The 22,886-nt window shown below is 40.1% G+C and overlaps 1 protein-coding gene across 9 annotated transcripts in view; it reads right to left on the bottom strand.

The window, feature by feature from the left end:
- The window catches only part of cald1a (caldesmon 1a), a 60,186-nt gene that overhangs the window by 5,179 nt on the left and 32,121 nt on the right, over positions 1 to 22,886 (bottom strand). For 2 of the 9 annotated variants that reach the window (XR_005638117.1, XM_039791237.1), the window contains exons 3-14: positions 16,922 to 17,059; positions 13,285 to 13,711; positions 13,155 to 13,187; positions 12,961 to 13,062; positions 11,410 to 11,525; positions 9,629 to 9,896; positions 7,552 to 7,689; positions 4,095 to 4,138; positions 3,906 to 3,981; positions 2,847 to 2,990; positions 2,579 to 2,674; positions 300 to 368 (exon numbers count right to left, since the gene is read on the bottom strand). Coding sequence is in view for 7 of the 9 variants with exons in the window: in XM_039791237.1 (XP_039647171.1) it covers positions 300 to 368; positions 2,579 to 2,674; positions 2,847 to 2,990; positions 3,906 to 3,981; positions 4,095 to 4,138; positions 7,552 to 7,689; positions 9,629 to 9,896; positions 11,410 to 11,525; positions 12,961 to 13,062; positions 13,155 to 13,187; positions 13,285 to 13,711; positions 16,922 to 17,059 (1,651 nt within the window). In the remaining 2 variants the exon portion in view is untranslated. Of the gene's footprint in view, positions 1 to 299; positions 369 to 2,578; positions 2,675 to 2,846; positions 2,991 to 3,905; positions 3,982 to 4,094; positions 4,139 to 7,551; positions 7,690 to 9,628; positions 9,897 to 11,409; positions 11,526 to 12,846; positions 13,063 to 13,154; positions 13,188 to 13,284; positions 13,712 to 16,921; positions 17,060 to 22,886 lie in introns of all 9 variants that reach the window. The other 7 variants (XM_039791235.1, XM_039791236.1, XR_005638118.1 and 4 more) reach the window with 5 other exon arrangements.

Here is a 22,886-nt window from a genome sequence, read left to right as displayed (position 1 = left end):
TTAAAACAAAAACAAACAGAAGTGACTGTTACTCCCATTGCTGCGATCAGGGTCAAAATCGTGAGATTATTCTAATATTCCTACACCATCTCTTTAACAAAACATTCTCTTGATTGACATCTGGAAAACTATGGAAAGCCACAGGAAATCCTTTCAAGACCACAAACCAATTTGGCATAGTTAAAACTTCATCTGGAGGCTCACTTGGATTTCCCCCGATGGTTGAGACTGGTACTCTGATCACCGTGCAAATTCCTCATCATGACACTAGTGCATAGGTTGAAATAAATAATGGCTACCTTGGTTGGAGAAGCGCCTTTGTTTTCCCATAGACTCCTCTTGTTGGTGACATCAACAGGCTTCAGGTCCTGTCCGAGAGAGACAGAAAAACAAGAGGCAAAGACAAAGCATCCTATCAGTGGTGCTCAGAGTGCCCAGCATTTGTAGGTCAATTTGAAAATAGTTGTCATTTTGCGGGCAGAGTATCTGAGATGGAGAGGAGAAGAAATGACAGATGAGGACGGAGAGCTTGAGGAACGAGAGCAAAGGTTGACAGACACTGGCAAGCAGAGAGGTGCTTGTCTAGAGGACACTCCATCACAATGCAAAGTCAAATTTGGGGACGGGAATATTTCGGAAAGCTTTGTCAAAGGTCTCGTTCATATCCTCAGTCTGTCCTGCGGTGTGTTACCTATTTGAGCGCCAGCTATAATCTGTGACATTGGAAAGCTCTAACATAAATAATTTGGATGAAATTGGTAAGAGTGAAGAGAGGCACAATTCACTGGCATGGAGCCAGGACTGAAAAAACACTCTGCTAGCAAAGCTTATGATAAGCTGAAAGATAAAATGCATAAGTGACGGTGTATACCAAACTGATGCCAAGTCTACAATATCCACATGTACTGTATATGTATCATATGACAGATGTAAAAGTGGTTTGAGACTAGAGGAGAGTGATTAGGCAAGGTGTGATTTCTGTTTGTTTATTTGTTTTATTTTCCTCGAGACTGCAGAGGGTGGGGGGTGGCTGAGAGTTTTCGTTCTTGTTCAGTTTGTGTTTCTCTGTTCTGTATGTCCGCATATAAAAAAAGAAAAAAGAAAAAGTTGATCAGAAAAAAAAGTGGACTGAGGCAAGTTTGGACACTTAGTTATTTTTCTTTGTGGCCACCAGGTGGAGCCAGACAGATAATATCCATAGACTGTTTACAGTCTATAATATCTCAACCCGACTTTTGTCTATGATTATAAAACATCTGTACTGTATAGAACATGTACCAGCAGTAATTGTGACATAATAATAATAATAATAATAATAATAATAATAATAATACTGCAGGGCCAATATATGAGTGAGAGGTTTACATGTTTTTGAACAAAGTAAATGTTGCATTAATGTGTCAAGTTCTGTCCCCAACTTCACTTAACATCCCCCATAAATAATTCTCTGTAAATGTAATATTCATGACTTAATAAGCTAATAATAAATAATGAAAAAACATCTTCAGGTATTATTTATGAAGAGCTTAACACTCAAAACTCCGCTAATCTGCTTATTATTATTAACAACTGTATTTATGTGGTTGGACTGGATTTAATTGGCAGTGACCAAATAACCCACCAACTGTCATCAGATTCAGATTCAAATTTTGCTAAATCCTGATTGGCACATGGAAGTATGTGACATCACATTGTTCCAACTGAGTCCCACCCCCTTCAAACCGGTGAGGAGAGCACAAGAAAAAAAAACATTGTGTGTTGATGTAGGACCTCCTTGCTCATAGCAAGAAGATGAATTAAGATTTATTTTGCCGCCTTTAAAGTAGATCCTGAGATTTAAAGAAAAACATCTTTGATAGGTAATACATGTTGATAAAAATCTACACATATATAAAGAACGATAATGCAGGTTAATCAACACAGCTTCTCTATAGCAGAGCTTCTCAATCGTTTCTCAGCCAAGGAGCCCTTACAAGATAGAGAATATACCAGAGACCCCCTCATGTATGTCCCTTGGAACAATATGATGTAGCCTATTTTTTACATTTCTATAGTCTTAGTTATGTGAAAGAACAACACAAGAGGAATGTATAAGAAATATATTAGACATGTATTAATCATATTTGTAGATTATAGGAGTTGTAGATTTGTTAGATTAGAAAGTAATCTATGAACTATTACAGATTTAAAAATGAAAATATTTGTTGAACTATGAAGCTTTTTTTTTTTTTTTTTAAATAATACCTTTTTACATTATAATTTAAATGAATGAATCTGAAAACGTTTCACAGACCCCCTGGCAGAGTGCACTATAGCAGTAGTTCCCAAACTTTTTCACATCAAGAACCCCTAAAACTGACACAAACTAGACCACGGACCCCTATTTGATAAGATTTTGGCCCACGGTCCTGCATCTGATAGGATTTTTGCTTTTAAATGTTTTATTACAAAAAGTGTATGGAACCCATGACCAAAATAGTCACACATTCTGTTATTGCTCTATAGGACCCTGAGCTGTACAGTACACGTACTGTACTTCCTAGCAGCAGGGACAAGGGTTGCTACGACAACGACCTACCGTTGGCCTTCCTCCTGGCATTTTGCCGCTCTCCGGGGTTTTATTCAGCCAGTCGTTAATGCGACCCGCCACGCCTGTCTTCATCACAGCTGCTTCCTGTTTGGATAGGGTCAAAGGTCAGCTAAGCCTGGTCGTCATCGGCAACGAGGCCGAGCAGGAAGTGCTAGTGAATTGGGCTCTTTCCTCTCCCTCCATCTCTCTCTCTCTGCTCCAGTCACACACAAAGTTTGATTAACTGTCTCACATCCTCCAACACCTCGTCTTTTACCTTGAACGGGCTCCCGCCACTTCCAGGTGAGCCGAACACGTTGCCTTTCTCCCACATGCTCTTGATGTTTCGAATGCTGTCGGTAACCATTGGTAGATCCACAGCTCCAGAGCGGGGGGATCGAGACTCCTTGTTCTCTCTCTGCTGAGACACAGAGGTGGGTTTAAATTGGTGAATAGCAGGGATTGCTGTTCTGAAAAGCTCAGATAAAAATAAAAAAAAAACTCTTAAAAAAAAAGGTTAAAACCCACATGAGCTGGCTAATAAGGTATAACAACGGTGACAAATTCTTACAGAGTAACGGATGGGAACTTTTGGGCAACTTTTAGGCCCAAAGTAGCAACCAAAATCGGATTTGTAGCTTACTAAGACTTGAATCAGATCAGGAAATTGACTTTTGGCAATATATGTGAACTCTGAACTAACTGAATTCAGGATTCTATATATTTTTTCTCAGTCCTGTTGCTCAAATCTGATTTCAAATTCTACTTTACATTATTTGCAACGTGACCCATGATGTTGACGCCACATCCAGGATGACCTTTGCTCCATTATCTGGCTGTGACAGCAGAGTTTTATTTAGTTTTCTATTGTCTTTTTAACTGGGAAACACTAAATACTTTTAGTAAGATAATACAAGACTGAGTTGGCTATTCACATATGAAATATTCAAGTTAGCCACTTACATACATAAAGTATGATGAAAAAAGCCTTTTATGAGGTTAAACTAGGCCCGTAGGCTTTTTTTTTAAAGTCTTCTGCTACTTTGTATAAAATATATTTGAAATGTATAGATAAATGTAAGTCATTTAAAGTATATATAAATACATACTGTATTTTATTATAACTGATGTTTTTTCATTTGGTTTTGTATATGTGTTCCTGCTAGAAGTCTTGTTATATTTTTGACAGCAGCTGTGTTTTATAATCCCAAATGGGTTAGGACAACCATTGTGCATGACACGGAAATTAAAATTTAGCAACTACAGTGTCATGTGTCACCCATTATGATGACATACTGCTGCCTATTTGTGATTATACAGTTGAATAAATGCTTACCTGAGCAGCGGAGGTGTACTGCTCCAGCCTGTTGTCTATCTTGGACACCACAGGAGAATGAGATGCCTTCATAGTGCTGTGAGCAGAGCAAATAATAGTTAGCACAGCATGGGACCACTTTGGATATTATACACAGTGTGGTCAACCGTCTTTAGTTGCTTACATGCTCCACTAAAAGTATGTTTTTACCTCTTCTGTGCCGACTTGTTCAGGAACTCTGCTCTCTCTCCAATCTGATGAGAAATTTATAAATTTAGTTATTAGAGCTCTAGGTTAATAATTATAGCAGTGATGTACCGTACATGCATACATCACTGCAACACAGTTTCCTTCACTCTTCAGTAGCCTTAGAACAGATGTTAAACCTAACCTTTTGATTTCCATGCTTCTATTGTGTCTTTATTGTTTGTATGAGTAGTTTCAGTGTAAACCCCATTTCTGACTTGAGTTTAGAAGTCAATATGTACAGTAGACACCCACGTGCTAACTGGTCCTTAGATGGTTCATAACTTAAATAATTTCCCATAATTGGACTACAACAGACTGTTTTTTTTTTAACGGTGGATATCTCATCCTGTCTCTTTTCTCCTGACAAGCAACACACAATGTAACGGATTGTTCCCTCTGTGTGCAAAATACTCTGAAAGACGCGCACACACACACACACACACACACACACACACACACACACACACACACACACACACACACACACACACACACACACACACACACACACACACACACACACACAGCAAGTTTCTTTTCCTATCTGCTGTTGGACTGTGGGAATCTCAGAGGATTGTTTATGGTACAACGCATGTGTTTCTTAGAAGCTCACAAAAAAATCGTTAAGCAGACAAAAGAAAAAACTGCAGAAAAAGCTCCCTCCCCCTCCCCCTGTGAAAAAGGACCTTGTGCTACCGAATGTGGGAGTTCCCAAAATACTCCCCGACAGGAAATACCCCATTCTCAGATGCGTTTTGAAGAGCCGTAGCCATTCGAATGCAGTTACAGTAATCCTGTTAACCCTAACTGCTTTCCTGCATCCCAGCAGCCTGTCGCTCTGTCCTTCTCTCGCAGAGAACACTGTACTTTATCTATACTGTAGTGCGGAGCCAGTTATGCTGGTTTACTGCTGGTAAGTGTAGGCAAGCTCATAGGACTGTGTTCCACTGGGAAGTGATAGTGTGGCATATTTCTCGTTTCTCTAGGTTTCAAAGAACTGCAGGATCTGGGAATACAAATACATTTAGGTGAAAAATAGAAAAAACTGATCTAGCAGCAGTTTATATTTGGCACTAGCAACATAAGACAGATGAGTCCATTTTCATGTGTTCTTTCCACTTGTGTGACACATGTGACTATTACAACACTCCATATTGTGTGCTGTGGTAAAAAAAACATTTTTTATCAACAATGAGTCAAATGACTATGTGCAATGTGACAGGTATTGCTCGCAGCAATAAACCCACCGTGAATTATCACCCAACTCTGCAGTTCCCTTCAGCTTTTTTTTTGAAAGCATCTCTTTACTCACCGTTTTTGTTTTACTAAACCACAACTTTATCGTTTTAGTAAATTCTCAATTTTTATTAACTCCTGTTTCCAACTGCAGCAGGCAGCTATTTGCAATGAAAAAGCTCAGATAAACCGACTGTAAACTGGCTGCCCAGCACCAAATGGCAGAAATTAGCGAGGAGCTAGCTGGTGAACACCGTGGAGCATATAGAAGCTAAAGAGCCAGCAGATATTTAATTAAAACGGACTTTTCCTTATTTTATGGTTGTCATATACATGAAAATTACCTTAAAGCAATTATCTCAGATGTGAAAAAGATTTCCCTGTTTGATGTAGATGAGTACGATGGGAAAAAATCTAATCCAAAGTTGATAGACAAAACATACACTGCAACTGTATTATGACATGGTAATACAGTTTCATATAGACAAAACAAAAAGTATTACACTGCAAAGCAACATTCATACACAACACAGTGTGTAGTGTATGAAATGAAAAAGTAAAAAAGCCAGATGCCTACACACCACACACACACACACGCATGCTGCACCTACAGTGAACATCACCACAAAGTAAAGCTGTGTCTGTGAGGCCAGTGCAGTAGGGTGGAGAATTACAGTTCATTTTAATCAGTTTCAATCAGAACATTATTTACAAGACTGACCACAAACAAACAAAGCACTGGATTCCAATACAATCAGAGCTTACAAACCATTAAAGCTGAGCTTCGACTCTCACCGGGACGGGCCAGATGGATATTACTGCTAACTGTCACTAATTTGATTTTCTCCACTGGTTGAAAATCCCCCTTGATTTTCAGTGTGTGGGAGTTGGCTTTTGGCAACACTGGAAAAATGTATTCACATTTGAGTTGATTAAACGTTCCTTCGCCGTGACAAACATTTATCTTTAAAGGAGTTGGGGAGGGGCACGCACAGGGTTTATTCAGGCTGCTTTTCCTAGGGAGGTGTTTTTGTGACAAACAGGTTAACATGTCAGCAGAATTTTAAAGTAAAATAAAAAAAAACTTGCCAGCAGCTGACTCTTTTCACATTTCTCTTTGTATTGCTCTTCCTATTTCTGAACACCTTCATCTCAGTCAGATAACACTTCATGCAGAGAGCTGAAAGAGGTGAGAAGGGCAGATGCGGGTCATCTGGCACTTAATCTTGCCAACATTTTTGAATGTTTAGCTTGAGCTTTGCAGCACTGCCGGATGAGTGGGATTCGCAGGTTTTGGAGAACCATTATATTGAGTCCATTATGCTGACAACTGTACTGGATGGGATACAAATACAGACCTACAAATACAACACAGGCAAATTGTATGTGCTACAATATTCAGGATCTAAATAGTTATGTGTGTCATGTCTTTTTTTTTTTTTTATTGAACACTGTGTTTGTCTGCTTTAACATGAACCGCAATCATCAGCATTTCTGGCTAACTAGCTTACAGCCTACAGCAGTAACAAACTGGCTACTTCCAAAGCCAAGAAGCATTTAATTAGCTTGAGGTGGCCACAGGTTATGTTAAAAAAGCCTAAGATAGGATAGTTTACGCACATAACTGTTATTCTACTATAATCAGAGCATAGGGTAATGTTAGCAGCTCTGTATTTAATTTGGGGACGTTTAGCAGCCAAGCAGGGTTACACTAAAACAAAATAACAGATATTTTTCCTTATCAAACTTATAATACTAAGACTAACTAGCTCTAAAATGCAACAAAAGAACAATGCTGGATCTTTATTTTTATGTCTTCTAAGTTAACTTTTTGCCAGGAACATGTCTCATCTCTCTTAGCACAATATCATGTACTGTATGTTGCCGTCTGAATTGTCTAAAATCAAGGACCCATTGAAGAATTACTTAGAATTTTGACTGCATAAGTGCTATGCAAGGACTACATATACACACACATACATATCTATATCTCTCTCTCTCTATATATATATATATATCTATATATATATATATATCTATATCTCGATATATAGATATATATATATAAACAATAACTATGAGGCACAGGGGTTAGTGAACGGTCAATCGGCAAATAAAATGCACTGACATTCTCCTTTTGGAATCGGAGGCAGAGTTGCGAGGTTAAAAATGGCGGACCAACCTTCAGAGAGGAGCCTCGAGGGCTGACACACTTGAAGGGTCTGCCTTCCCCGTCCATAGTGTCTTCCACCTTCTGTCTCTTCTCAGCTGCCTCTGCTCTCCTCCTTTCAATCTCCTCCTTCATCTTCCTCTTCTCCTCCTGAGGAAAGAGATGTGTTTAGAGTTGGGGCAGTTCAGCAAGAGGCACATTTGAGCACAATACTAGAAAGAAATGAAGTAGCAATCCTTGATATCCTTCATTTTTTTCTTTTGCAATTGGAGTTGACAGGGAACTTTCTGTTCATTTCATCATTCATTTGTAGGTTAATGGGTATAAGTTGAATGACTTTGACATGATTTATTGGTAATTATATTGAATAGCATATGCCACCAACATGATAGACAACCAACAATCAGAGATACAGCCAACCCAGACAAAAGATATGTGCCACTTTTTAATTGATTTGCTTACTTTATCTAATGAAGCTGGTCAGGAACAAATTCAATTACTCAGAGCAAATTCTTATTTACAGTGATCGCCTGCCTCAGTTTTGGAAAGCTTGAGACATGCAGACTATCAACAGTTTTGTTCAACAATTAATGTATGACTCATTTGTAGTGTATTCAGAAGAGGGCTGGTGCTTGGCAGTATATCAGCCCTCTCCAGCAGCCTTGTCTTGGTTAATTAGTCTCTCTGTATCTCTGGGACATCTTTTAATTACAAACCAAAAGGCCTCATTAACATCACACAAGAGGAGAAGAACGGGGGCAGATAGCGGGAGACGACCCGCCACGTTCAGAGCCAAGATCAACAAAGAAGACCAGTCAGGGTAAGAGTGAGAATACAAGGGCCTCAGAGCGAGCGCATGAACGGGAAAATGGACGACATTGCGTGGTTGAATACAGATGTGAACACATAGGAAGGAGGAGGTTATCACATTTGAGATACATAAGTATGAGGTCGTTTTAGGAGGAAGAAGGAATGACATGCATGAGTTACGAGTCGGGGACCCAAATAGCTTGAGTCATGATAACAGTGAAGTATGGCGAGATAACGTCAGCGCGGCGCTAGTGTGAGTGTGATGCATGGGTTTCAGCTCACACAGGTGTAAAGACTAAATCAACATGGAAGTGGTGGTGTGGAAAACAAGGAACTACAAGAAATAAAAGGAATACATGAGACAAATTAAAATCAAATGTAATTTTGAGCAAAAAACAAATATAACTCAAAGTTTAATTAATTTTTTTCCATAGTACCCTGCAGCTGGGAATCAGTCCTAATTAGCAAGCTAAGCTAACTCGCTTTCACTACGAAGTGGAAGCTAGTAAGCTTAGCTTCCTAGCTTCTGCTGTCCAAATGAAATAGACACTTAACAACACAATGAAGTGTTAAATTGTTGTAAAGGGACAGATGTCTTAACCAGCACTATGTGTGCTTACTGAAACAGTTGTGTGTTACCATTAGTAGGCTATAAAGCGTTAAGTGCACCAGTTAGCATCATGTGAATTGACAGCACGGTTCCTAGCAACGCCAGCTCTCAGATGTCAGTCAACAACTGCTATAGGAAATGCCCACTTAAACGCCTGAAGCTTCATGTTGCTTCCCCAAATACGTCAAAAAACATTTTTAGGTATGCACACTAAATGTATGGGTGGGTGGGTAGTGGGTTCTGTGTGTTGCTGTTCTCAAATAACATGTGTGGCATAATTTCTTAATTCAATCTCTTGAATTATGTTCTCTTGTTGTGCCCTTGGCAGGCACCACATATTAAACTCACTTGTATTTGTACTTGGAAAAACAATAAACAAACTAAAGAAAGAAAAAAAAAAAAAAGAAGGAAACTGAGGCACTCAAGAGGGTAAAGTTTAAAAAGCCTTTAATATATTGTTGGCTAAATCATTAAAACGTGACAACGCGTTTCAGCCATTTAGGCCTTTATCAGGGCAAGTATAAAAAAACTCTCTCCACACCTGAGCAGCAATCCATGCAGACTGCATTGTGACTGATTTTTATCCTTTTTTAATGCATGTGATACTGTGATACAATAGCCGCAGTATCGATGTAGTTTATACACAAAAATCACACAGCATCCCCTTACCTCCTCTCTGGCTTTTCTCTCCGCCTCCTCCTGCTTCTTCTGCCTCTCCTCCTCTTCCAGCACCTTCCTCCTCTCCTCCCTCTTCCTCTTCAGCTCCTCCAGTTCGGCTTCGGCCTCCTGCTGCTTCTGCCTCATCCTCTCGAACTCCTCGCTCTCAGCATCATCACGGCGACGCTTCAGCTCCTCCAGCTTGCGCTCTGCCTCCAGGCGGGCAGCGTCGTCCTGGTCGTCACCTGCGGACACCTCGGGGGACCGCACACTGCCGCGACTGGGACACACATACACACAAACACGGGTCAGAGCACACATGCAGGTCACAACTGAATCCAAAACTGAGGAGGTAGGACGCAAAGCTGGTTGACATTCAGGTTAACACTTGACATATGATACAAACTGAATATTTAAACATACACTCGAAGAATGTTTCTCTTTCCTGACAAGCAAACACATATAGACAAAAACAAATGTGCACACATACAAATACCAACAATCACCTTCGCTGAGATAATGTTCCAGCACATCTCAAGTTTCAGCCAGTGTTTCACGCTGGGGATTAACACACACACACACACACACACTACCGCTCTGCTACGCCTGACTGCTGAACACAAACAGCTTTTTGCTTGAAAATCTGATTCAGACATGCTTTTCAATTATTGTGCAGATGCCTTAGGCAATATTTGTTGTTTGTCCTGTTTCAGTTTTCTTTCATTTTGTAATGTTTCAATGGTAATGGGATTCTGTATTTTATGTGTCGCAGAACAGGAACCTTCTCAGGCCAGTTTAAATGTAACACATTTAATGTTACTTATAATATTGTTCTGTATAATAATAGAAATGAAAAAATGAATGCAATACTTCCATGCTTTTATACCAGCCTGAGTGACAAACGCTAAATGTCAGACTGCGACATCAGTAAGTTGCTGTCTGATTAAACTGCCTCTGTTCAGCATATGCAAACACTGTGAAGTGTTATAACAAATATAAAGATTTCTTCTTCCATCATTTTCAGAGTAAGTATAGTATAATTCAGTAAATGCAGGACTATACTTTGTTTAAACTGAATGCTATCAATCATTTCTCAATCAAATATGTTTTCCTCACACTTCTGGATTTCTTGTTTTGGAAAGAAACAGTGAGCTTTGGTTGTTGTGTAGCTTGATCTGCTCAACTGACCTTTGTGTCAAGAATATTAAGTTACTGCAGTAACTTTCCACAACTGGCCAAGTGTAGATAGGCACTGATATATCACCATAATGTCGTAATTACCCAATATCAGCTTCATAGAGCAGTAATGCTATTTCTTCATTATGTTTTACTGCCAATATTGGGACAATTAGGGGAGGGGAATTTATGTATGTAATAGGTTAAAAATAAAAGCTACATGCCTTTAAAAACAAACACAGAAAAAAACTATTATTTGAATCATGACTGAATAATGCAAGTTATTTTTCATCTACATTTATGTAGGAAAATGTTGTTTATTGGGTAAAAAGATCCATATTGGTGCATCCCCTGTAAATGGGAGAACATATGTGGAATTAGATAAAATAAACTATTTTGACTCTTAATATTTCAGCAATAAAGCACAGACTAGTTACATTCAGGTAATTATTTTAGATTTTTCAGCCACATGTTCTTAACTGGCATGACCTTTGCTGAAAATGGGGTTTCTTGAATAATTCATCACACCTGGCTATCCCCAATCTGGCCTCAGTGGAAACCAGGAGGTCACTTGATGTGTGTGTGTGTGTGTGTGTGTGTGTGTTGTGTGTGTGTACCTGAGGGTCCTCTCAGGTTTCCTGTGCTGTTTGAGAGCCGCCTCCTCCTCGTGCAGCCCTCCGTTCAGCTTCCTCTGCTCCTCCCTCTCCACCCTGGCCCTGCCTCTCTCATTTTCCTGCAAAGAAACAACCAGGGGGGACAGTGAACAAAGATGTGATTGGTGGGTAGGCTGAATGGGCGGAGTCTGCCTTGTGACATCACGGGATGTCAAATGAGAAAGAACGAGAGCACGCCCCAAACAAAATAACACAGAACATCACATAACACAGCGTCCACTCCAGAATTACTACTGAGACAGGATTATCAAACATGTGATCAGCGTGGGAGTGTCTCCAGCTGTATATTTTCTATCTCTGACCATCATCAAAAAATGTTTTCAATTATAATCATTATGTGTCCAAGCCCAATATGTACACCGCCAGTCAAGCTTTTAAAGCACCATATATGATTAACTTGTAGCACAGAGGGTACATCTGTCTTACTGTTGATGCTGTCTAGCACAGTCTATGCATTTTTACCATAATAAAGGCTGAGCCGGTGGGCCTTTTCAGCACACCTGTCTTTAATAAAGCACTCGTTAAGACTCTCTTTACGACATGCCAGCCTGCCCATTAATATGTACTTACTGTAATTAGGTCTTTGCAATAATCTGAGCTTTAGCGGGCACATGTCAGCTCAAAAAATGTGAAAAAAAATTACTCGATGGGAAAAAGAAATGTCACATGAAGTGTATCTTAACAGGGAAAGTGTCAAGAAACATGATGCGTCTTTGAGCTCCGTTGTTTACACCATCAAAGGCCTCTTGAAACTGAGAGGAGCTCTCGTCAAAAGCTTGGAGTTTAAAAACATATTGAACTGCTGCAAGTGAAAAATATATTGTGGACAAGTTGGGTGGGATTTTCATTTAGTAGTTCAATTCCCATTTCACATTTCTAATTTTAGGGGTTCTGAAATGAAAACAATCGTAGCCTGGTCTAGAACATTTGACTGGAAGTATACAAATGACAAGATGCCTCAGTGATATCCTCTTACAGTAAACCCACTGATTATTTTAAATTACATTATGTTCCCCCTTCTGCAGTGAGTCTTTGGAGTGGAGTCAGTGTAGTAAGTGTTGCTGCTCTCATAGTTGAGGTGGAAGACATGCAGAAAAGCACTGTGACCACTAAAACACAGGCTCAGTTACCGCCAGTTTGCAAATGGTGCAACCCACACTGTGACGACACGGGGTGTCTGGGTAATTTCAGCGTCTGGCTCCGACATAAATCACAAAGTCAACAAGATAGCCTCATTAAAATAATGTTTGATGGTTTAATATGGAAATATTCTTGTTTACATATCGCCTTAAAGATACATCAAGACACTGAAGTTACCCAGAGAGATTTTCTGTGCTGTGCACCACACCTCTACTAAAAAGCTTACCACATGAATGATACCTTATTATCCTCTGAGTGCAGTATCTCAGATACCTCATTGTCCTCTTCAGTGTCATTTCTGAGAGTCATAGACTTATTCTCTGATGAATAATCTACATAATCATCCTCAGGTACCTCCTCTGATGCTACTGCATCTTCCTCAGCCTTTGAATTTGTTGACTTGGCCTGGTTTGAAATCTCACTGACTACTGAATGTGTTTCTTCTTCAGCGGGTTCCTATGAAAAAGGTTTATAGCAGTTCTTTGAAGGAAAGAGCAGTGACTGACTCAAGGATGTGCATTCAGAAGTCAATAAATTAAGGACCATACCTTGTTTTGAATTTTAGGTTCTTCGGTTGATTCCTACAGAAACAAGCATTACATTTGCAGGGACTGTCAACTACAAAAAAGACAATAAACAGCTGAAATAAACAAACAAGAATGACCACAGGTGACTCACCTGTTCCCTCAAGTAAGACCTTCTCGGTTTGTCCTCCATCACCTCCACTTTCAGCTCCTCCTCTTCATCTACACCCTCATCTGCTTCCTCTTCACCCTCAGGAGCAGCCTCTTCTTCCTCTTGCTCCTTCTCCTCTCTCCTTGAGCTGTACATCTCTGTATTCTCCTCTTCATCCTCATTGTCACGGTAACGACCCCTACGCCAGGAGGATGGCCTCTCCTCTTCTGCGGTGTTTTTCTCCATGGCGACGTTGTCGTCGCCCTCTGTCGCGGTGGTGTCCAGCTCCTTTTGTCTTTCCAGCGCCTCCTGCATGCGTCTCAGCCGTCTCTCCTCGCGTTTGGCCATGCGATCCAGCAGGGCCTGGTCCTCGTCGTCTCCGCCGCCTCCTCCTCCATAAGAGCTGCTCACAGACACTGTCTCTGTCACACTAGGAGGAGTGAGAGGAGACAAACATTTCACTGTGTGGTCTTTTGTTAAAGAGGAAGAAGCCTGAAGCTGAAGCTGTTAAACTGCATGCATATTATCATCCCCTGTTAGCATTGAGATACTCTTGAGCAAGGCCTATAACCTCTAACAGTTTCATAGCTGTTAAGTGGCAAAATACTTGTGTTTTTCATTTTAAGAAGTTGTCAGGTTTGGATGTGAGTAACTAAAGTACAGGTGATACTGAATGAGCATAAGCTTGGCGCCTTGACAAGGACAAAACAGCAAAAGAACAGTGCTAAATTGACTTACTTGGGGCTAGATCTCTAACATGACACACAATGGAAACTACAGAAAAGGCATACATTTCCAAAACTTAACAAAAGCCTAAGCCAAGTACAGTTTCTCGAAATGTTTGGGACATGGTCAACAGCATAACTGTGACTTACACTGGCCACTGATACAAAAAAAAAATGAAATCCTAAATTTACAGAGAGTTGCTGCCACATCAGTCAGCCCCTTTAGCCAGTATGTGGAGAATGCTGACAACTGGCTGTATTGACATGTCTCCACCACAGATATTCTAAAAAATAAACTATTGGTCAGGCCTTAAAATAAACAGAAAACTAGTGAATATCTCTTGGATTTCATGTCTGGAGTTAAACATTTTTTAACCTTGATTCAATAGTTCTTTTGTATAGAAGAGCGAAAAAGTCAAGAAATTACCAAAGCCAGTATAATTCATCCTCTGGGGAACATGAAAGTCTGTACAAGATTTCAGGGCAATCCATCAAATAGTTGTTGTTAGTGTATACGTAAGTCTGGGCCAAAGTGGTTGACCACTTTTATCAAGGCTAAAAACCTATGTGTTTATTATATATCTCTTTCAACCCACCAAATACCAACAGTATTTGTAATCCACCTCACTCCAAATAGCATGATTCAAAATATTCTGACCTAAAAGTCTGGCAAACATTATCCTTGCATCTACACAATCGACAATGGCTTGTCAACACTAGGTCCTGTCTCTGCATCCCCCTGCACAATCCCCTTGTTGTTTTACTGGCCCAGGATGTATCTCTGAGCTCATAGAGAGGAAACATTCATGTCCACAAAGCGGTGACTGTGTTGCTCAATGTCAGAGCAGCCCACCACTTCCACTGAAGCCAAGACGATTGATCGCATAGCCTCAAAAACGGCATAGAAATGGATAGTTAGCCCCTTTGTTCCTATGGCAGTCCTTCTGATGGATAGGTATGAGATCATGAGTTGGTTGTCATGTTGACAGCTGGGACTGGGTACAGAGTGGAGTTCAATTCTTGCATAAGTTGACTTTAATATATAACAAAATAATTAAATGGTTTGAAAAAGCAACTTCACAGAATTCCATCATACAACACCTGACAATGTTACAAGTGTATGTAATGTTACAGTGTTTTTATGCTCTAACGTAAGCTAATATAGCATGTCTAGCTAACTAGCTTACTACAGTAATAACTAAGTGTTCCAATGCTTCTGGGGTTAAACAAAAAGCCCTGTTCACTAGTGCATCCACTGTGCAGCTGTTCCTGGATGCTATCAGATTTGACCTATAACGTTAGAATCTGGTCTGGGATTTATTGGACATGGGGAAATTTGAAACTCCAGCAAAGCACAGCTTATGTAATTTGGAGATACCTGACATAGTATTTTCCAAACACATTGGTTAGTCTTTACACTAAAAGCCATTTCTATTGTAATATTATCAATGGAAACACACTGAAAATACAAACAAGCACGCAAGCTAAGCAGCCAAATAGGGTTAAGTTAGAACAACATAACAGACTGACTTATGCCTAGTCCACATGTACACAGGTATTTAAAAAAAAAAAATCTTTCCACACAAGCAAGGTTTAAAAAAAACCTCAGTCCACATGAAAACGTAAAAACACCCAAACAAGTGCTGTCAAGAGCATGCCAAACCAACAGGTGGCGATATAACCCTAACCGTTAAGCCATGTTGGCCAATCAGAAGGCTGAAGTTCCCGTAGAGGTCCGTCTCGTCCAAAATCGGCGACGATGGCGGCGAGTTCTGTGCATGGTTCTGTGTCGTGGGAGTGTAGTCATAAGCAGTGAGTTGTGGAGTATTGCATTCGGACACCTCTGTTCCGCAATATAATGGGAGAACTATGTGCATGTATCTGTATGTATGTAACAAGCCCTGTTAGCAGTTATTAGCAGCAATATCTTAGCTACATCCGCTATTGCAGAGATTCGTGTAATGTAGCTAAACAAAAGGTGATAGCGGCGCATAATCTGATGTCAAACAAAGGAGACAACCGCGCTCACTCCGACGTCACAAGCCAAAGTCACCATTTTCACCGGCTACACGACACCAATGCAACCGGAGTTTCTAAAAATCTTCACCCTGGCAGGAGCTTTCAAAAAGGTTTGGTTTCAGTGACCTGGTACTGCATTTACGTGTGGACGAACAGCCTAACCGTATAGAAAAAGCAGCAGTTTTGAAAATACATGTGTTTGTGTGGACAGGGCCTTAGTCTTTTAGCACAATATCATGTGTAGCCATAACGTGCATATTTAAAAACTTTCTCATTTTAAAAAGATTAAAAAGTCACCTGGAAACCGAGTTTTAAACAAACTTGTGGAGCTAACGTTAGCTAGCTAGCTACAACTAATAAATTAGCCAGAAACTGTTGTTATTACAGCTAGCAAACTCTACAATTGCCAGCTAGAAATGATAAGACTGGTTTTGTTTACTTCTGTCTGGAATCAAAGCCACTTTTACCATTCATTTTGAGCTGTAAACGACCACCATTATCATTGTTGTATTAACTATTACTGTAAAAGCAAAAACAAAAAGCTTGACATGCATAGCAACAGGAGCTGAGAGCATAGCGAACGGTCAGTTGTTTTGTGAAAGAATAAAACAATTGACCGTTCCCACTTTCCAGAAGTCTTCAAATAATCTCCAACCCTACAACATACTGTTTCGTTTTTACAGGAGAGGTTGTGAAATACATTTTGGTGACATCTTCCTAGTTGTCCTGAATTGTTTTTCACACATAATAAAAAAATTTAACAGGGCGTGATGAGATAACAGTGACATTTTGTTCTCTCCTTCTTTCCCTGCTGCTCTTCTGCCCCTTAAGCTAGACCAAAAATTGGGAGCAAAACAGTCGGCTGCAGACTTTATATTTGTCGCAGACAGTGTCACCTGTGGCTGTTGGTCATGACCAGACCGTCTGGCTGTCCACTTGGCTCCTCACCCTCCCTGCCCTTCATTCTCTCCTGGCGTGCCCTGCGCCTTCTCTCGCGGGCCGCCTCCTCCTCATCATCATCATTCTTCGCCAACCTGAGGGAGACAAAATAAGAGAGATAGAATGGGTGAAGACACAAACAGAGAGCTTTTTTCAGATTCAACCTTAAACCCTTCACCCCCTTCTGCGCTTCCTCAATTTAGCTTTACGGTTAGAAACTTCAAAGTGACCGATTCTTTAAATTGGACTGTAATCATCACAATGACCAAACCTGGTGGATTTATCCAAAGCTTTTTTTCTTCTTCTCTCCTATCAGGCTGACCTTTCAGCTGTGCAACAACCAATACTTCTTATCATGGAAGCAGTTTTCACGAGCTGATAAAACCTCAGCCTGGAGACATGGCTTGGCTGAGGATAAGAGAGCGCCAGAGAAACAGTTCTGGGCCCACAGTTCTGGTCTGGTCAGTGTTGGAACAGAGCTTACTGTATGTACTGCAAAACAACCACTAGCCTTAAAAGTTTATATTTCTACAAGGAATTTAATACCATATTAAATCTAGAAATCACTTGAATTGAAGCCAGAATATATTTATTAAGTTTTGTGCATACTCAAACACAAGACAAACAACCACAATGCCTATCAGAAAGCCATCTCTATACAAAGCAACAATCTACAAATATTTAACACTTATCTTTAAAATAAAAAATAAAAATAGAATACATGAGTTATACAAATCAGGTGATACAAATTATTGTCCAGAATTAAACTGAGAAATCCCATTTTTCTTGGGTTAATAAAATCTTGTGTCATAACAACTTAGACATGGGTGGAGTGAGCTTTGTTTTAAAGATACTGCCTCTTGTTAAATACATTCTAGAAACAATCTCAGTTTAGCTGAGACACCCATGTCAGCACCTTCCCAGTTAAAAGGAATAGTTTGTCATTTTTGGAAATACACTTGTTCGCTTTCTTGCAGAGAGTTAGAAGATCGATACCACTCGTATATGTACGCTAAATATGAAACTACTGAAGTTTAGCTCAGCGTAGCACTAGGATTGGAATCAGGGGGAAAAAAGCTATCCAAAAAGGTAAAATAAAATCTGAAAGCTCATGAATTAACATGTTATATATCTTGTTTGTTTAATTCATACCTTTGGACCTTTGATCCAAATTTCTTTTTTAGTATAGCTGTTTCCCCCTGTTACCAGTCTTTATGCTAAGCTAAGTTAACCGGCTGCTGGCTGTTGCAGTGTACTTAACAGACAGGTGTGAGAGTGGTACCAATCTTCTCATCTAATTCTCAGCAAGGAAGCGAAAAAGTGGATTTTCTATGATGTTGACTTTTTCCTTAAAATATCTCAATGCTAAAAATAGGTGGAGGGAGCTTTAAGATATTGCTTCTTGGTTTAATACAATTCATGACACAAGCTTTTTGTTTTGCCGATATACCCATGACAAATATCACTTTCCCAGTTTATTTCTTTCACAACCTAAAAATGCGTGCAAGTATATAATTAGAAGAAAAATGAACCCTGGGATATCTTACCAGTGTGAAACACAGTTTCCCTTTTTTTTTTTTTTGCTTTAGACAAAAATTCGAGAACTGCTTGAAGTATTTCTAGTCGCCCCATCTTGCCCTGCCATTAGCAGGGATAAATCCATTTTAAAAACCAACCGCCCATATCCTTAATATAGTAAAATCCAAAGCAGACATGCAGTGGATTATGGATTTCTTTATTAAATGCAGTGGTTTAAGCAAAGGGTGCGGCTGCATACAATCATCAACACAACTCCATTGTTCAAAATCTAGTTGGCTTGTGAGCTACTGTATATTTATGTGCTTAAATTTGATTAAAAGCAACAAGTTGAGGCCTCTCTCTGGAGCCGGTCCAAAGTCACTCTGGGAAATTCAGAATATCTAACTTAGACAGGTTGTAAAGTAGACCGGTTTAGGGAAAGAAACTTAAAAAGTATAGTATATTTAATGTATATAAATCAAAGCATCATAAACTGAGGATATCTTACAACAGTTATATACAACCAGAGACAGAATTTTACTGTCTATTTTTTAGTATCAAATTAGTTCCCAAACGGCTGTGTTTCTGGCCACCTGACATCTATGAACTACGCTCCATGCTTGATCTGTGTTGCCCCGACTGACCTTTACACTCCCACTGCTAACCACATGCCTAGCTACCTGACATCACTGCGCCGCCTTTGAGGTCAGCCAGCGAAGCATGCTATTGCATGTTAATTGCAACATGTGTGGTGAGCTGAGCTAAAGCTGCTTGGGTTTATGTGAGGTTTTACAGCTTGTGAACAACTGTTTCCTTCTTCCTTTCCTTCCCCTTTGCTGTTCTTTCCGCCTCCCATTTATTTCTCTCAGATGAGGAATGTTGTCGTAACAGAACAGATGAATCTGTTAACGCCCAAGCTGGACCTACGGGACGGTGACATCTGTGACGTCAGGCAATGATTTACACATGTGCATGTGTGTGTGCTTAAATCTGATAATTCAGCATATTTAAGGGTAGAAAACTGGTCAAACCCAGATTAGTTTTTCAACCTTAAAGCTTTCTTATATAACACCAACCACTGTGGCCATAAGTTACAATGAAAATATACAGTATAATGGCAAATGCTAAAATGTAGTATAATAAAGCACAAGAGCATAGTAAAAACTGACTGATATATCTATTTTAAGTTTGCCAACGTTTGCTAACATTAGCCACAATGAGCTACTGGTCATACAAGATCAAGTAAAGCTGTAGCATGAAGGGAGAGGGGTTTTATTTAGTTTTTTTTAAGAGGAAGAATGTGTCATTTATTTTTTCAAAAGTTACATAGTGTCACTATGAATAATTTCTTTCCCCCAAAAATCTTAGTTTTCTTTTTCAATTGCATTCATCTTCCGTCAATTTACATTGAGTTCCCCTGCAGTAGAAAGTACATTAACTCTTTTTTTTAAATGCCAGAGTGATATGTTGTTTCTGTGGAAAAAAAATGGTGAAACAACTGCCTTAACTCCCTGTGGACTGCGCCATCCGAGAAACAGCATTGAAATGTCATGAGAAAGAGAAAAAGACAACAGCTAAAAATGGAACAAAAGAGTCCTTGGTGACGACAACAATCTCAGGGTAAAAGATTCCTCAGTAAGAGAGAGGAACAAACTCCTAAAAGCTGAATTAGCATTCCTGTCAATCACAGCCTTGGCTAGAGACGCGTACACAACCAAATCCCCGATTTGATATCCCTTTCCTTACCTAGGCCCCAAACTCTATCAGCATACTGACACAGAAATATGGGGAAAGGTGAAAAAGGGGATAAGGAAGGGGGGAAAAAAAGGAGAGAAAAAGAAAGAGCACATGAAATAGAGAGTGAGGATAAAGACGAGAAGTGGGAAATGAAAAACGGGAAAGGAAAGGGCGTGCACGATAATGGAAAAAGGAGTAATCTGCAGATTTTATCATAGACGACATCTTTTCCTGTACAGAATGATGTGCAGCCACAGTTATAAACTTCAGGTATGCGTGTCTGTCAGAATAAAGTATGCAACAGATGGCCTTTTCTTGGGTGGCCAAGTACAGTATGTAAGGAAAGCAAACTGCACACTATTAACTGACAGCTAATATGCACTTAGGTTTCCATGTGGCAGCTGTGTTACAGCTGAAACGGAAATTAAAAGTCTTGTTACACATGTGCATAAAGTCCTAATTTTCTTGTTTTTTTTGCTGCACGGTACAGTACAGCAATGCTGATTTAAGCAGGATTCTGTGTTCACAGAGTAACTGTCTGCGTGGACAGCACCGGCACACAAAACATCGCCATCCGCGGGCCTATTAGGGAGAAATATGTCCAAATATTTTCTTTACAGCGAAATATCTCAGAAATGTCAGTGAAAACAATTTGGTAAAAGCCCATGAGAAAAGACTTCTTCACCCCTCCTCAAGAGGAGAGGGACAGAGGGAAAGGGAGGGAGAAATGTAGAGAGGAAGATCGAAAAGAAAAGCTGCTGTGAACAGAGGGGAGGGGAGAAAAGGAAGGGATGGAGAGGGAGAGGGAAAGAGGGTGGGTGCTGTAGAAATGCTGACCCATTCCCACGCTGGCCTCTCTGGACTATTTCCCTTCCTACCGCCGGCCCAAAGAACCACAACGTACCCCGTATGACTCCCTTCCCCACCCTGCGCTTTGCTGGGCTGGCTCCAAGTATACACAATGTTAGAATTCCCCTCGACTGCATTTATTCTTACTCAAAGATGAACGAGGCAGTATAGCATGCATATAAAACATAAATATAACTTCTCTTTGGGAGTAAAATGGTATGATTAGGCTTAAAAAAAAACAGCAGCAATAGCTTAACTCCTGTCGAAGTTGATGTGGTGAGTTAGAAGTTGACATACATGGCTCCACCTTTCCCTCCCTATCTCTATTGCGTTATGCGAATCTCCCTCTCTCTTCCTGACAGAACCAACAGGTTTACGACGCAGGACCCGGGTCATGTTTGGAACGCTCCATTCACCCTGGGCGAGGATTGTTTGGCATGGCTCATTCACGGAGGATGGGTGTTATTTCCTCGGCCCTTCCTGGTCTCTCAGGGGAAGGGCACGGCACAGATGTAAGGAACCAAGAGGAGGAAGAAGAGGATGGTGGAGAGAGAGAAAGAGGGGTTAGAGCTAGAGAAGGAAGAGGAGACTGAGAAGAAGGTGGAGAATAAGAGATTGAGTGAGTGGGGAAGAGGAGAAAGTAATGCATTTTAAAATGTAAGAGGAAGACCAAGATGAAAAGAGAAAAAGCAAGGGGAAGATGAGAAGATGGAAGATGTGAAAGTAAGAAGAGAAAGTGGAGGTGGTTTGGGAGTGAAGGGGAATGGAGAGAGTGAGAAGAAAGAGGAGAATAAGAATAAGGAGGACGATGGGTTGAAAATGAAAGTGGAAGTAGATGAGGTGAGAGGAGATGAAGCAGGGAGAAGATGAGAGTGAGGAAGCTGATGAAGAAGAGGATAGAGCAAATGCATAAGGAAGGAGAGGAGGAGATGGAGTATGGCGAGAAAAAGGGAGAAATGGCAACTAGAGAGAAATAGACTGACCTTTTGAAAAAGGACATCAAAGAAGAAATCATCAACATTGTATATTTAGCAAAGTTCTACATAAATTACATTAAAAGGAATATTTGGTCATTTAAGGAAACTTGCAGAGAGCTGAGAATGAGAAGATTGATACCACTCTGTCTGTGCAATAAATATGAAGCCACAGTCAAGAGACGGTTAGCTTAGCTTAGCAGAAAGACTAGGTGATGGAGGAGGACTTAAACCACACCAAAAGTGTAAAAACGACTATGTGCAAGTTGGGGTTTTACTGAGGGTTAAGACCATTCATCTTCTTATCTAACTCTCAGCAAGACAGCCGAATTAGAGCATTTCACAAGTTCTTCCTTTACCTATTCCTTTAACTGTCCAACATACAACAGTGATGAATCACCATAGCGGCCGTGCAATATGTGTAAATATTCTGTTGAGGACAATGAACTGCTCCAGCTGCATTTTAGCAGTGAGTAACAACAGCTTTTTTTGGTAAACTATGGGTACTATCACTGTTACAAAAGAAGACTATTTCTAGCTGAAGCAGACACCCTTTGGTCACTGATTAACTGGGGAAATTCCACATCCATGTGCTCTCTATGGGAAAAGACAAAAAAAAAAAAAAAAAAGATGCAGTCGAGACATTCCTGTGTGTTTCATTGAACATAAATGTACTATAGCACTGGTGAGCGGGTCAACTAAAGAGGATAAGAGAGTGTGAGAAACCTCGGCAGAGTAGAAAACCATGTGTGTGTGTGGCTTTACTGAATAGAACTAGACGTGAATTGAAGCCCATTGTGCACCTCTATGTCAACAATCATTTTCTTACTATAACTGAGACTGA

This window comes from Perca fluviatilis, chromosome 23, assembly GCF_010015445.1.
Source record: "Perca fluviatilis chromosome 23, GENO_Pfluv_1.0, whole genome shotgun sequence".
NCBI classification, from domain to species: domain Eukaryota; kingdom Metazoa; phylum Chordata; class Actinopteri; order Perciformes; family Percidae; genus Perca; species Perca fluviatilis.
This window is presented reverse-complemented; position numbering and strand designations above follow the sequence as displayed.